Source organism: Berghia stephanieae, chromosome 12 (assembly GCF_034508935.2).
Source record: "Berghia stephanieae isolate SIO BIC M18660-M18661 chromosome 12, UCSD_Bste_1.3, whole genome shotgun sequence".
NCBI classification, from domain to species: Eukaryota; Metazoa; Mollusca; class Gastropoda; order Nudibranchia; family Aeolidiidae; genus Berghia; species Berghia stephanieae.
The window spans coordinates 32,234,154-32,251,612 of record NC_088371.1 but is presented as its reverse complement, the minus strand read 5'-3'; the positions used below and the strand labels follow the sequence as shown (position 1 = coordinate 32,251,612).

The following is a 17,459-nucleotide window of genomic DNA, read 5'->3' as shown; positions in this document are numbered from 1 at the left end:
AAAGGCCTGAGTGACGTCATCTGCATACTATCTATAAAAGCTCAACTTTCAAATAGATTATTTCATTGTTAATCACAATGGAGTTGTTTTGAAGGGGTATTGTGAAATACACACACATGAAGACATAATCTAGAAAATTGTCCTTCAGAGCCATTGGGCAATGGAGCTGGAGTTTATCCCGGTTTCTATAGCGTAAAACGGACAATAGGAATTGCTTCCAATCCTTTGGATAGGACACTAGTAAGTCTATAGTAAAGTATTTTCCGCCAAATCTAACAGACTCAGCTACCCATTCACTGCTGTGTGGACAGGAGGGTCAGAAAAAGATCTCGACTGCACCAGGGATCGATCTCGGCCGGTCCCTCTGCGTGTGAAGCGAGTGCTCTACCAATTGAGCTATCGGGACCCCCTAAACCTAACAATAAATCCAATTATTTAGTATCCTTACCACCCTGAGGTGATTCCGTTTGAACACGGTGGGTAACATTTATTGGAGTCAGGACAGAGCTGCAACTAATTAGTGAGTGAGAGTTATTGATGATATACGTTTAGATAAAACAAACACATGTTCTCTCCGCCAGATCAATCGTATCGCCAACACAAAACTATATTACATGTAAGCTTTAAAAGATTAGACACTTACGCGGAGAGGAAGGGGGGGGGGGGGGGAGTTGGGTTAGTGAGAACAATTCACCCGAATGACAGTCTAGAAAACAAAAAAAAAAACAAAAACAAATATCCGATTGAAGTCACGTTCATATATTTTGAATTATTTCAATAGTTAGAATAAAAGTCATGAAAATTATGACGTCATCAATGACGTTTTTTACAACGAGAATAACAGGTTTATTGATGATGTCTTTTAAGGGCAGCGTGGCTCAGTGGTACCGTCTTTGCTTCGTACCCGAAAGGTACCGAGTTCGATTTCCCGCTGCGATGTGTGGCCTTGAGCAAGTCACTTCGCCCTAGCTCAATTTGCGGCGCTTCACTGCGATTGACGCCTTGGTTATTCCAGTCTTCCCTTGGAATATACACTAGATACAAATTTCACCTCTGGGATGAATACAGGGAATTTTATTTTATTTTATGTTTAAAATTTTTATTATAACAATAATATATAATGGCGATACAACAACAGTAACGACGATGATGATAGTGGTGATGAGGTTGTTGATGATGATGATGATGATGATGATGAGGATGATGATGATGATGATGACGATGATGATGTTGATGATGATGATGATCAATATCAATAAGAAATAAAAGTCCAATCATCCCAACAAGACCTCCTTCCTAGCGACGATCGCCGCACTCTGTTCCTCTGACAACCAGTTTTTCCAGTCTCCAACAATCCCTGGTGATGAAAATAAACACAAGAATTCTAAAATGTGACCAGTCGTTTCGATATCGTATTACCTTTGTCAAGATAAACCCGATGCTTGAATGTAATTTTAGGTTTCACTCATAAAATCTGATGTTTAAATGTAATTTTAGGCTTCACTCATAAAATCTGATGCTTGAATTTAATTTTAGGCTTCACTGATACTTGAATTGAATTTTAGGCTTCACTCATAAAATCTGATACTTGAATTGAATTTTAGGCTTCTCTCATGAAATCTGATGCTTGAATTAAATTTTAGACTTCACTATTAAAATTTGATGCTTGAATTTAATTTTAGGCTTCACTTATAAAATCTGATGTTTGAATTTAATTTTAGGCTTCACTTATAAAATCTGATGTTTGAATGTAATTTTAGGCTTCACTTATAAAATCTGATGCTTGAATTGAATTTTAGACTTCACTCTTAAAATTTGATGCTTGAATTTAATTTTAGGCTTCACTGATGCTTGAATGTAATTTTAGGCTTCACTCATAAAATCTGATGCTTGAATGTTATTTTAGGCTTCACTCATAAAATCTGATGCTTGAATTTAATTTTAGGCTTCACTGATGCTTGAATTGAATTTTAGGCTTCTCTCATGAAATCTGATGCTTGAATTAAATTTTAGACTTCACTATTAAAATTTGATGCTTGAATTTACTTTTAGGCTTCACTCATAAAATCTGAATTATGTCGCGTATAAATGTGACCCATCATCTTCAAACGGTATTAATGTCTGTTATTTTATTGAAATGGATGACATAAATTTGTATGAAAATATGGCTTATATCTATATCGCATGATCGGAAAATTGTAATCTTTGACTTAGAATTGAATACGAATTAAGAAAATTTACTTTAAAAAATAAAAATTTTCTTTGTGCGGTTATGTGGTCTTGTGGTATGACTCTCTCTTTCGGATCGGAAGGTCCTGTGTTCGAGCCTCGCTCGGCGCATATTTTGAGTCCTTGGAAAAGACTCTTTACTCACATTCTCTCATCGTACTCAGATGTAAATTGAGTAAATGACAGTTAACATCGTTATCTCTGTCCGAAAAAATAATTGGCATATCGCCTAACAGGCATCATATCACGTCCTACATGTTAAGTGTTGCTGTTGACCAGTAATCCCTTGCGCTTTAAGCACGTTTAGTGGATAATGCGCTATATAAAAGCTCAAGTTTTTCCTCTCGAAATGTTAGTATTCAATTGGAAATAAACCCGTTATTAATTCTGTTAATTTTTCATTGTTGATAATACATGTAGTTTCATCTAAATAAGTCGGATTTTTATCTTTATGTATTCGATTGTTCTTGTAAACAGTAAATTTGGGGTTAATCAACGTAACACTAGACTAGAGAGAGAGAGAGAGAGAGAGAGAGGAGAGAGAGAGAGAGAGAGAGAGAGAGAGAGAGAGAGAGAAGAGAGAGAGAGGGTGTTGGTGAGATGACTTCACTTTTCAGTAAGTCCGACGTAATCAATCGGTCTATAATTGTGTGCGTACTACGTCATCAATCAGTCTATTGTTTGCGCCCTACGCCATCAATTGGTCTATAATTGAAATTGATTGCGTCCTACGGCATCAATCGGCCTATAATTGTTTGCGTACTACGTCACCAATCGGCCTATAATAGTTTGCGTACGACGTCATCAATCGGTAAGATATCACTGTTTTTATATAAAGGGTATAGGATGTGATAATATTTTAATACAGAGAATAATCAATACAATAGATCACATAGAACAAAAACTAACCATTGAGCAAAACACAGATTTTTGTTGTCTTTCAAACGGTTGAAATTTTTACTATGGACACAATTGAAATGTTTACTATGGGCATAATTGAAATGTTTACTATGGGCATAGTTGAAATGTTTGCTATGGACATAATTGAAATGTTTACTATGGACACAATTGAAATGTTTACTATGGACACAATTGAAATGTTTACTATAGGCATAATTGAAATGTTTACTATGGACATAATTGAAATGTTTACTATGGACACAATTGAAATATTTGCTATGGAAACAATTGAAATGTTTACTATGGACATTAATTGAAATGTTTACTATGGACATAATTGAAATGTTTATTATGGACACAATTGAAATGTTTGCTATGGAAACAATTGAAATGTTTACTATAGAATCAATCATAAAATGAAATTGAAGCTTCCATTTAATTCACAAAGACGAATGATATCGACCATATTATGTCGTCATAACCATATATAGCGTAAATGACATAATAACCAATTATAGAATTATATTTTTATTTATGTCATTTTAACAAACTTAGTGTTTTCTCCACAATTTATATATAATAATGAACTTCGCCCTTATGTCGTATCTTTGGTTATAAAATCTATTTTACGTATCTAAATTACACGTGACACATAGCTGTTTTGATTAGGATTGGAACGTCTTACCTTTACGGAACACGCCCGAGATAAAAGGGTCCTTTTCCGCTGCCGTCTTTAAGCTCTTGAATTGTGTACGAGAGTCACCTCCCCTATGAAGGTGTCGGTCATTTCCAAATTCAGAAACCTGGACAATTTCTTGACCATTTCCTCGGGGTCGCTCTTCAGCTCCTCGTACTTCATCACGAAAATAGGATTGGCGGTTGTTGGTGACGTAATCACTTTCCTCCAATCAGAGGCGTTGTCATAATAGCTTCCGTGGTACATTTGACCTTTCATAAAGAGTTTGAAGAAGTTGTCAAAATTTCCACCGTACTCGTTAAATACTTTAAGGTGTTGTATGTGATTGAAATAACTGACAACCGTGTCTTTGGGACATCGCGTGGTTAAAACTATCTTGGTCTTTTTGGCTTTAATTTCATCAGGCAGCTCATCGTAAGAGAGGTGCGTGTTTAGAACTCTTGGAGAAGGGAGAGAATCCAAAACAAATTCAGGTAAAAATTCCATGTATCCTTCGAAAACTTTACCGTATTTAGAAAGCGAGGCTGACCTATTTAATAGCATGTGGACAATTTCAAATGTCCAGTGACATCCGGTTTTGGGGTAGCCGCATATCAACACGTCATTATCTCGAATTTTCAGATTTTTGATTTTAGAGAAATTATGTAATCCATACGGAGGCAGAAGCTTGTCATCCAGTTTGAAGGCGGTCATTGAACAGCCTTCATCGTCCAGGATTCTATGATTGCAGTTTGACGGTTGAATGTTAGACTTGACTACGTACTTTTTGACGATCGGCATCAAGTACCAGACAATGCCGGAACTGACGAGAAATTTGTACACCATTTCTTTGATGAACTCCATGGGGTCTGTTGCTGGAAAAAAACCAACAAAAAACGTAGTTGGAATGACGGAATTAACCAGTAGATTTTTGACCAATCAACACTAGGAATTTGTGACACACCTTCACACGTGCTCGGACAAACATAGTTGGTTGTTTATAAACAATAAAGTGAATGAAATCGACTCCTCTCTCTGATCAATGTTATTGTTTTTATACCACCAAATGGGTGACTAGTTATCACACGATTTTCTCGATCAGATTATAAACGTTTACATTTACATCAAGCTATATAGAACAGTGGGCATTTTACTTAAACACATAAGATCGATAGTAAAACCTATGTAGTTTGCTGTGTCTACCAATCACTCTCTTTGTTTACCTTATGACGATTCTCCGAGAGACGTGGTTATCTACCTGTCTTTTATCCATGGAAGGGTGACGGTTTTGAATCAATGGATAATCTAAATTCATCGAAACATTAAAAATACGGATAGTCAAAACTCGTTGATACATTTGGGCCTCAAGCCAACAGCAACACACAGCATATTGGTTAGGGGGAATTCGGTCCAACAAACCCTTGAATTGTGCAAATTAGGATTGGAGGCATGAAAATTGCATACGTTGTAGAATATGAACAATTCTATAATTTAATTTATAGAACCACTCTGAGAGATTAGTATTAGTTGAGATACAAGATTTTTAAGATTGGAAATTTTTTGAAATGGACGACAAAAAATAATTCATTCCTATTGTGTATATTCAACACAAGGCGACCCAATGTTGTATATATATATATATAATTATATATATATATATATATATATATATATATATGGTGTATGTATGCGTGCAAAGGAAGAGAGAGAGAGAGAGAGAGAGAGAGAGAGAGAGAGAGAGAGAGGAGAGAGAGAGATTGACAGAGAGAGAGAGATGAAGAGAGAGTGATGGATGTGGAGGTGAGGGTGTGTGTGAGAGAGTGAGTGGAGAGAGAGAGGGAGAGAGAGAGGAGAAGAGAGAGAGAGGAGAGAAGAGAGAGAGAGAGAGAGTGTGGTGAGAGAGAGTGTGAGAGGAGATAGAGAGAGAGGAGATGAGTGAGAGAGAGAGAGAGAGAGGAGAGAGAGAGGAGAGAAGAGGAGAGAGAGAGAGAGATAGAGAGAACAGGATGAGGAAGAGAGAGAGAGAGAGAGAGAGAGAGAGGAGAGAGAGAGAGAGAGAGAGGAGATTATTTACTCACCTAATCTCTTTATTTCCAAAGGTACAAGACGAATGATTGCCAAGGGTGATCCAAAGATATACAAATATACACCGATATGTATTCTCGTTGCTTCAAAGAGAGGAGACACCAGTGACCCAATCTTGACACAGTAATCACAGTACTAAAATCCGCAGTGTTGCCAGGTGCATTTGCAAAAATCACGCCAATTTATGCTAGAAATCCGCCAAAATCAAAAACATAATTGCCTGGCATGCAGTGTTGTAGTGACGGACCCGCCAGGCCTGACCTGACTAGGCTGTCATCTTTTATATTATAAGGGTAGGACAGAGCTGCCCACTAGAAATTTCAAAAATTCGTAGTTTCCAATGGAATAGTAAAACCAAAAACTAGAGGTGCCTAAATGAGCCAATAAAATGGAGAGAAAGTATAAGGGAACTCAACTTTGTTTTGTGTTGTTCCCTTATACATGAGTCACTTTTACTCCCTTTATCTTTCTCTCCATTTCCAATGAAAACAAAGAAAACATTCACTGTAAATAGCTTTAGAAATAAGCAATTTGCCCTCAGCATGATCCAAAAATCCTACAAAGTCCTGAATATAGGTTCTAAGAAGCTAGACTTTCCTTCTCAACAAAATTTATTGAATCAAAGAGACTTATGCAGCTCTGTAGCTGGACCCAAAAAGTTCGTATTACTACGAATTTTTCGTAGTACTGGCTGGGCAGATCTGGTGTAGGATGACCCCACCGGTTGTAATCTTGAATTCCCGGTAGTGTGGAACTTTGGGTAACCTTTGGTTATTTCACGTCTTGTTGCACCGCTGCCGCTATGCATTGGGCCTTGGGTTTTTTTTTAAACCCGACAGTTGACATTGTTTAAGTACCTTGGTGTAACTATAGATAACAGTCTAAGATTTGAATCGCACACCAACAAAGTCATCAAAAAATGTAGCCAGCGCTTGTGCATACTCAGAAAATTAAGGTCTTTCAATGTGAACAGAAAGACCATGATACAAATCTACAACTCACTAATATTGAGTATCGTTTCGTTTGGCACCAGAACGTGGCATGGAAGCTGTGGAACAAAAGAAAAATCCAAACTACATAGAATCCCCAGAGAGGCTTAAAAATAATTAACACCGACCTTAGAAGCCTTGACACAACTTATATTAATGCAGTTGAGAAGAAAAATTCCAACTTCTACGCTCCGGAAGACGGTATCCAGAAGCAAAATATAGGACAAATCGACATAAGGCAACCTTCATTCCAACCGCCATAAAATTAATTAACAAATCTTCTATGGAAAAACGAGACAACCAATGAAAATAACGAGCAGCAGTGGCGTGAATCATCATCATCGACATTGTCGCCGTCGTTATCATGATCATCATCATCATCATCATCATCATCATCATCATCATCATCATCATCATCATCATCATCATCATTATCATTATCATCATCATCATCATCATCATCATCATCATCATCATCATCACTATCATTTGCCATCTTCTTCTTCCTGTCTTTTTTTTCTTCTTTTAAACACAATACAAGTAAAAAGACATAATATTTACAATATGGTTATCTGCTGTCCCAGCAAATATATCGTATCGTTCTGTCTGTCTGTCTGTGTGTGTGTATGTATGTATGTATGTATGTATGTATGTATGTATGTATGTATGTATGTATGTATGTATGTATGTATGTATGTATGTATGTATGTATGTATGTATGTATGTATGTACGTATGTATGTATTATGTTTGTATGTATGTATGTATGTATGTATGTATGTATGTATGTATGTATGTATGTATGTATGTATGTATGTATGTATGTATCTTGGAATAAAAATAGATGGAAGGGGGATGACGTCATAATACTGAAGCCAACCGTTGGCCGCTTCCGCCATATTGGGTAGACCAAAACATTCCTCCGGCCGTATTTACGGTGATTCACTCATCGGTGGAAATCAGAATCGCGATGATCAGTGGATGTAAGTATCAACCTTAAATTTGTTTCATAACTATGTTTGCAAATACGTTTTATCAGTTAAATCATATTTAACGATGAAATAAAACTATTTGATAGCAAGTTGAGTCGAATTCAGATATCTCTCCCTGTGACTGTTATGGTAATTCATAGCTCTATTAGCGGGGGTCCCGTTAGTTCGGTTGGTAGAGCATTGGACTGTCACGCCAAAGGTCTCGGGTTCGAGTCCCTTTGCAGCCAGAATTTTTATCCGGTTCCCCCTGTCTACCCAGCAGCGATTGGGTAGTTTACTCTACTACTGCTATAGCTGCAATGGTACGTCCACATTTTAAGTTGTCACCATTAACCCTTTCATGGCTAGCTTTGAGTTGAACCGAACCAAAACCAATCTTACTTTTGTCTATACATGACTGCCTTATGCAGTGTCACCTAGAGATAGTCCATGCGATGCGACTCGAGCGCGCTTTAGACTAATCTGTGATGAAAACAGTACAGGATCGACTCATGTTTGACGTGAAATCTAATCTAGCTGTGAAAGGATTAAGAATTGTGGTCGTGTAGTGGTGGCCTGATTTTTAATGTGATTCCTACCCCGAAACTTTGTGCTGTAAGAGTCAGCTAAAAGTGGTGGGTGGTTGGGAGGGCCTTCTGTATTTTTGCATGAGATGTATGCTTTCTTCTACTTTTATCCCCTTATCTTTTGTAACGTCTGCTTTCTGCCCTTGTCCTTGACCGAAATAGCTCGGTTGTGGTTGGGTTCATGTGGGGTTTTCTGATTTTGACGAGTATGACGCGGCCGGGAACCGAACCCCAGACCTCCTCGTTACGAAGCCAACGTTCTAACCAACTGAGCCACTGTGACCAGTAACAAGTAAAGATTGGTAGCGGATGACCGAATGGTCAACTTGCTGTTCTCTCTTCTTGGCCAAGCGAGATATGCCGTCTCGTGGCACGCAGGTTCGATTCCGACCGGATCCAATTCTTATTTTTCGATATCTTTAATTCGAGCTTGCACTTCCATTACTTTCTGTGCGGTTGCTTGATATTTTACAAATATTTACTTATACTCATACTCCTCCCTTTTTCCTTATATTCATGTCATAACCAACAAGCAAAGCAAATCGAACCGTGCGTAGTGATAGTGCTTTGGCTTCAGAATTGAACGTAGAAAATAATCAGGGACGGCTGGTAATAATGGGCAGGGTGGGCAAATACCAGCCTGTTTTTTCAAGTTATATGCTGTAATACCAGGTCTGAAATAATCAAATTAATTAGATAATTTCAAAAGTTACTACTTAAACTTTATACTTCGTACTGAAATCAATTTGTGTGTATTTTTAATAGATTGAGAATCACCATGCATCCCGTAATGCATAAACCAGGATACGCTCCTGTTTTTTTTTTTATCACCCCCCCCCCCCAAGCACTCCACTCCGCCCACATCGTCATCTCATCGTCACGTCGCCTGACGGTGAACTAACTCCGATTTTTGCTGTCTGGCCTCTCCAGTACTAGGTCGGGCTAATTCAAATGAGCCCACCTTATTAACCAGTGAAAACTAAATAGAGATTTTGGCAAACGAACTTTTTCTTATTTATTGCCTTACTTGTGCTGGTACCATTGATGTAATGACTTTGGGAATGTTCCAGTATTGAATTAAATTTATTAATTTACTAATTTTATATCAATTTAGTATTAATTTGTGTTGTTTTTTATATTTGTTTATCCATTTAAACTTTTCTTTTTTTCTCGTTTTCTTTAGTGCTTCTCAAAACTCATTTATTTAAATTGTTTTCTTATTTGTTTTTTGTTGTTGTTGTTGTTGTTTTGGGGGTTTTTTTGTTTTGTTTTTTAACAAATTAATTTGTTAGTTCTTTTTTTTTTTAATTCTTAAAGTAATTACCGCTGTATTTTTATTGCCAGACAAAATAATTTTGCAAAACAATGTATATTCTATTGTATTCCGTCTAATAAAACAAAACACTTTTATTCAAAAGTCACGACTAAATAAATATATAAAATACAACCACCATTTTGGTTTTCTCAACAATTGAATTAGTATACGAGAAATACTCTTCTGAGAAAGGAGAGAGTTGAATTCTAAGTTATAGAGGAAATACGGAAGGGTGGGCAGATTCCGTACTTGCCCGTCCTGAAGCTAATAGATACATAAGAAGATAGTTCGCGATGAAGAGGCGGGAAGCTCGGGGTTGGTTGGGTAAGGAGTAAAGATAACACGGTCGTTATTGTAATAGTCTAACGAATGCATGAGGAGAAATTGGTAACATTATTTTGTCTTAATTGTATTGTATGAAGTATTGGCGAAAGCCTATGATTAAATAAACTTTGTTTTTGTTTGTCTTATTTTGACTATGGAACTGATACTGATACTTGTCATAGCAGACCTGCCTACTTGAAATAGGAAAATAAAAATCGTAGTTTTCAGGGCTAATAAAATCGTAGATATTTTAACTACCCTTTAAAAAAATGACCGGAATTTCGTCTGTTTTGATAGATATCAATTTTTTTAAAACGAGAAAAAATGATTGGAAACGTAATAATGATGGTGATGGTGGTAGTGATAGTGGTAGCGGTGGTGGTAGTAGTAATGATGGTGGTGGTAGTAATGATGATGGTAATATTATAATTGTTATTATTATTATTATCATTATTATTATTATTATTATTATTATTATTATTATTATTATTATTATTATTATTATTATTATTATTATTATTATTATTATTATTATTATTATTATTATTATTGTACGTATTGGTGGTATTACTATTGTTGTATTTTTTGTGGTTATTAATGGTATCAGTTTATTGTTTGGTTCCATGTACCATTTTTTTCCACTTTCATGTATGTGGTCATCAAATTGTATGATTTATTGTCGAAAGCCTAAGATTGAATAAACTTTGTAATATCGTATGGTAACCATCATTGTCGACGACATCATCGTTGTCATCATAATCATCATTATCATCATCATCATCATCATCATCATCATCTTCATCATTAACAACAACAACAACAACAACAACAACAATATTAACAACAAGTACTTCTTCTTCTTCTTCTAGGTTCCATGCCTGGTCCAGGCTTCGGATGCTGCATGAATTATCTCTCTCCATTCCTCCCTGTCTCTTGCTTTTTCAAACAGCTCTTGGGTTGTTAGGTTGGTGAAGCCCTTCAGTTGGTCTATGAGTGTTTTTCTTTGTCTCCCCGGGCGCGTTTACCAGGTATTTTTCCACAACTTGCCAGGTATTCATTTTTATCTTTCCTTACTATGTGTCCGAAAAAGGATAGTTGTCGATCCGCTATTAAGGGCATTAGTTTCCTTTGTTGGTATGTTTGTTTTAGCACTTCTTCGTTCGTTTTGTGTGCAGTATACGATATTCTCTGCATCCTTCTCAAGCACCACATTTCAAAAGCTTCAATGTTCTTTTGTGTTTCTGCATTTGTAGTCCAGCTTTCGCATCCATATAACAAGATTGGCCACACGTAGCACTTCAAGACTCGGAATCTAATCCCGAACGACATCTGTTTGTTTTTCAAAATGTTTCCCAGGTCCATGAAGGCCTGTTTGGCTTGAGTTATTCTTGCTCGTATGTCTCGGTTACATCTTCCATCTGTTGTCACTATTGAACCTAGGTATTTAAAACTTTCTACGTTGGTAAGTTGCTCGCCGTGAATCGTTATATTGCAGGTGTTGTTGTTTTGGGGTTTTTTCTGTATTACCATGCATTCTGTTTTGGTGATATTCACTTCCATTCCCTTGGCTTCACTATCCACTACCACTTTGTCAACAATCTTTTGAAGTTGGATTTCTGATGTTGCAATGAGTACCGTATCGTCTGCGTATCTTATATTATTTATGTTGTGACCTCCTACTTTTATTCCCTCCATATTAGTTATGCCCCTCATGATTGTTTCTTGGTATAGATTAAACAGATCTGGTGAGGCAACACACCCTTGACGGACTCCTTTCTTAATAGAAATGGAATTTCCTGTAGAGTTTCCGATTTTGATAGATGCCTGCTGGGTGTAGTATAATGTTTGCATGAGTCTGAGGTCTTTCTCATCAGCGCCAATGGAGTGCAGTTGTTTTAGTATTTCTTCGTGGCGTACTCTATCAAAAGCTTTTTTGTAGTCGACAAAACAGAGGTATAGTGGGGTCTGAACCTGTATAGCTCTTTCACTTAAAACACGGAGGAGGTATATTGCGTTCCTTGTCCCTCTGTCAGGTTGGAATCCATATTGTTCTTCTGCGATTTCGGGGTTAATCTTATTCCTTAGCCTGTTGATAATTATACGCAACAGCATTTTGTTGATGTGGCTTATTAAACTTATAGTTCTAAAATTTTCGCATCTGACTGCACCTGCTTTCTTTGGTATTGCTATGAAAATAGAGTTACAGAGATCTTCTGGAATCTTCCCAGTGTTGTATATATTATATATATTTCAACAAGTACTACAATAGCAATAAAAACAATATCAACATCATCATAAAATTTCCGTCATCGTCTCCACAACTATCATTCTAACCAACAGCATCACCAAAACCACTACCATAATTACATCCTCCTCCACCACCACCACCACCACCGCTACCACTATTCCAACCACTACCACCACCGGCACAATCATTCTAATCATCAAGACAGCAGTGAAATGCAATTTGAGCTCTGAATGAAACTCGAGTCATATCGCTGTTGTTGCTTCTCGATTAAAACTTTAAGGTTACTACATACTACTGAAAACCAGTAATGTAACAGAAATATTTATCTCGCCGTTGAGGGATTAAAGCAAATCTTTAATTTTTCGAGTGAACGAAATGGACTTGTATTGTCAAGGTGTTGTCGCATTATGTCTCGTCGCTTTATTTTTTAGTTGTATTCTCTTTCGTGATTCATTTTTGATTACGTTTGGAATAATTAAAATCTACTGGTATTGTCATTTCATTGTAAATGTGATTATTTGTGGTTGAAATATTATTTTTTAAAGGTGAAAAAAATAATAATTTTAAAAAATTAATTAAAAAATAAATAAATAAATAAATTAATTAAAAAAAAAACAATAAAAAAAAAAAAATAAAATTAATATATATATATATATATATATATATATATATATATATATATATATATATATATATATATATATATATATATTATGACCGAATCATCTTTGCCCCACCACTGTAAATAGGCTAGAACCGCCACTGAAAATAATTTAATTAATATTGCCTTTGCAAGGTATTTTACAACATCATAATGACTAAATTCCCTTAGTAAGTGAATGTTTTAATCGGCAACACAATATGATTTCCATCACTCAAGTCTATAGTCTCTATGATAAACAATCGTTTCCTGGGCTTTTTAATATGGCGGCTAAGCTCCGCCCACTGGCATCAACTTTGCGACTGCGCGAACGAAGCCGCTTACCTTCCATGTATTATTATTCCAAGGTATGTATGTATATATGTATGTATGTATGGATGGATGTATTTGTGTGTATGTATGTATGTATGTATGTATGTATGTATGTATGTATGTATGTATGTATGTATGTATGTATGTATGTATGTATGTATGTATGTATGTATGTATGTATGTATGTATGTATGTATGTATGTATGTATGTATGTATGTATGTATGTATGTATGTATGTATGTATGTATGTATGTATGTATGTATGTATGTATGTATGTATGTATGTATGTATGTATGTATGTATGTATGTATGTATGTATGTATGTATGTATGTATGTATGTATGTATGTATGTATGTATGTATGTATGTATGTATGTATGTATGTATGTATGTATGTATGTATGTATGTATGTATGTATGTATGTATGTATGTATGTATGTATGTATGTATGTATGTATGTATGTATGTATGTATGTATGTATGTATGTATGTATGTATGTATGTATGTATGTATGATGTATGTATGTATGTATGTATGTATGTATGTATGTATGTATGTATGTATGTATGTATGTATGTATGTATGTTGTATGTATGTATGTATGTATGTATGTATGTATGTATGTATGTATGTATGTATGTATGTATGTATGTATGTATGTATGTATGTATGTATGTATGTATGTATGTATGTATGTATGTATGTATGTATGTATGTATGTATGTATGTATGTATGTATGTATGTATGTATGTAGTATGTATGTATGTATGTATGTATGATGTATGTATGTATGTTGTATGTATGTATGTATGTATGTATGTATGTATGTATGTATGTATGTATGTATGTATGTATGTATGTATGTATGTATGTATGTATGTATGTATGTATGTATGTATGTATGTATGTATGTATGTATGTATGTATGTATGTATGTATGTATGTATGTATGTATGTATGTATGTATGTATGTATGTATGTAGTAAGTTTAAGTATGTATAGTAATGTAAGTATGTATGTATGTATGTATGTATGTATGTATGTATATGTATGTATGTATGTATGTATGTATGTATGTATGTATGTATGTATGTATGTATGTATGTATGTATGTATGTATGTATGTATGTATGTATGTATGTATGTATGTATGTATGTATGTATGTATGTATGTATGTATGTATGTATGTATGTATGTATGTATGTATGTATGTATGTATGTATGTATGTATGTATGTATGTATGTATGTATGTATGTATGTATGTATGTATGTATGTATGTATGTATGTATGTATGTATGTATGTATGTATGTATGTATGTATGTATGTATGTATGTATGTATGTTGTATGTATGTATGTATGTATGTATGTATGTATGTATGTATGTATTGTAGATGTATGTATGTATGTATGTATGTATGTATGTATGTATGTATGTAATGTATGTATGTAGTTGTATGTATGTATGTATTATGTATGTATGTATTGTTCAAGATGGCGGACAGGTCAGTCGGGTCTCTCGCAGTCTCTAGATCTACCGTCTCTTGTATCCATCATCCGTGGTAGCTGTCCTCGTAAACACAGACAATGTCTAGAAGGAGTATAGGACTTGTGACAAGGATCAGATTTCTTGCCAAAGAGTGTATCAAAAGTGGTAAAATTCGACTAGACGTCGGACAGAATGGTTACAGTGTTGTAAAACGTGTTGTGAATGGCGAAATAGTGATTGTGATTTGTTTGACATTGCTAATTGGCTCCAGTATCAGCATGAACCGACCAGTAATTCTTCTTGGAATAAGTTTATACAACAAGAAGGTTTGTTCAGACATACTATATCTACACAACCCATTAAAATTAAACCAACTTTTTGTCACTCCAACCCATCAAATTGGATAAAATTATTTTCAACACTACACAGTGTTTTCATCAAAAACAACACATTCCAAATCCAAAGACCCGATAATGGACAGCCGTTTAGCATTGAATTTCACCGCTACTGCAAACGAATCTTAACAAAATTCCCAGATGGACCGATTAAAAAAATTATAAAAGACCCGATCAACAATTATGAAGCTCTATTAAAATACATCGAAATAAAAATAATAGATATAAAGTCCTCCATTATGCCCTCCCTTATTCAAAACAACACACCAAGAGCACAGGAGGAAAAAGAGGTGACAAGACAAGAACTCACAGCAATATTCGTAAACCACCAACGAAAAGCTATTGATATTATTAGAAACGGATGTAAACAAACACACTCAAGTTGTGAGATAGATATCAACACAGTAGAGACTGCCTATAAAGAAAAATGTCAACGAAACAATATAAACATTAGTGACACACCCTGGTCCGATGATGTCACTATCCCCCCTCCCGCATGGACACCATCAACAAGTGAGTTTACAATCGACGAACTCACAAGCTGTGTTAAAAAATTACCATATGAAAAGTCACCCGGGGCAGACGGTGTCACCTATAAATATATAAAACAAAATATAAACAAACTGGCACAAATTTTTACGGCCATCTTTAACACCTGTTTAAAATATCAAAAAGTCCCCCAGACTGGAAACACAGTATCATAACACTAGTACCAAAAAAGAATGGAAACAAGGACAACGTCGACGACTGGCAACCTATCGCCTTATTACTAACGTCCTATAAAATATTCATGAAACTCATACAAAATCGACACATGCAATGGATTGTCGACACGGAGAGACTGTCACTTTCACAGAAAGGTTCATTACCTAGAAACGGGCTACAAGAACATGTGTTTTCGTTAAAATGTGCAGTATCAGATTTTTTACACTCATCGGGAAAATTATATTTATGCTTGGTAGACATAAAAGATGCATTTGGAAGTATAGATCACGAATTCATGCTACGTCAACTTAATGAATATTCATATCCTTCAGTATTCATCAACATTACTAAGGATATTTATAACAAAGCATCATTTCAAGTAAAAGTCCGAAATCACCTCACAAATACAATCTACAGAGACAAAGGTATAATCCAAGGATGTCCATGGTCTGTAATTGTCTTTGAACAAGGAATAGATAAATGGCTAAGATGGATCGAACAAAACCATACCTCTCCGCAGATGCCACTACCCATCCAAGGTTACGTTGACGACGTCACGTTACTAGCAAAAAGTGAAGAAGTAATGAATCAATTGTGCAATAAAACAACTCAATTTATGAATACAACGGGAATGAATATAAAAACCCCAAAATGCGCCATAACATCTGGCCAACGTTCAGGTAACAACTGGAACAAAAAATTCAAATTACCAACAGTAACAATACAACAACATGAAATACCAACATTAGAAAAAGAAGAATTTTACACGTATTTAGGACACAACATCAACCTGACAAACAAAAGTGATGAACATCAACGAAAAACGATAATCGAAAAATTTAGAAACAATATGAACCTTTTAGATGTTTCCCCTCTGCCGTCTTCAGCCAAACTGTGTCTTTTGAGTTCAATGTGCTTTTCAATTCTAATGTTTTATTTTTGTAATCTCATGTTTACCGAAAAGGACCTTAATGAAATTGAAAATATAATTGTGAACAAAGTTAGAAATTGGTTACATTTAAATAATTCGAGTACAAGGTCATTCATGTTTTGTCCAAGATCAAAAGGTGGTCTCGGGTTACCAAACCCTAAAATAATTTATTATGCAAAACACCTATCCTTTGCCCTGTCCATCCTCAATTGTGACGATGACAGTGTGAAGATAACAGCCACAAACAGCCTGAACCTTCATCTAACGAAAAGAAAAATTCTACGCGCCTCATTAGACGAAAACGAAGAAAACACTTTTGCCGGTTTTTGTCACAACGGCAAACGCCTTCAAAATAACACAAAAGTTAATTGGCCAAAGTCATTTTGGGTGGATCTTTTTGAAAAGTGTATCCGCCAAAATGTTTCCTTAATAAAAGATGAAGATTATGTGATGTCTGTACAGGCTGATAGTGACGTCAGTTGTTCTTTTAAGTCCCCAAAATGTTTTCAAAACTTCCTTAAAAGTGTGAGACTGAATGAGATAGCTACCCATTTCCATGAACTGGCGTCCCAAGGAAGAATTGTTAGAGAAGCCACTGGGGTAAACCACGCTCTCTCCTCCAGTTTCATATTCAGT

At 35.5% G+C, this 17,459-nt stretch overlaps 3 protein-coding genes across 3 annotated transcripts in view; 2 read left to right on the top strand and 1 right to left on the bottom strand.

Moving 5' to 3' along the window:
• The window catches only part of LOC144958175 (uncharacterized), a 128,889-nt gene that overhangs the window by 5,465 nt on the left and 105,965 nt on the right, over positions 1-17,459 (top strand). The window lies entirely within an intron of this gene.
• Positions 744-6,034, bottom strand: LOC144957864 (sulfotransferase 6B1-like). The gene is made up of 3 exons (XM_078889355.1): positions 5,884-6,034; positions 3,815-4,680; positions 744-1,357 (listed from the first exon to the last, which is right to left on the bottom strand). The coding sequence occupies exon 2, from the start codon at positions 4,667-4,669 to the stop codon at positions 3,863-3,865; it is 807 nt and encodes a 268-aa protein (XP_078745481.1). The 5' UTR covers positions 4,670-4,680; positions 5,884-6,034; the 3' UTR covers positions 744-1,357; positions 3,815-3,862.
• The window catches only part of LOC144958180 (sulfotransferase 6B1-like), an 83,762-nt gene continuing 74,092 nt past the window's right edge, over positions 7,790-17,459 (top strand). The window contains exon 1 of the mRNA XM_078889965.1: positions 7,790-7,861. The gene's annotated coding sequence lies outside the window, so the exon portion shown is untranslated. The remainder of the gene's footprint in view (positions 7,862-17,459) is intronic.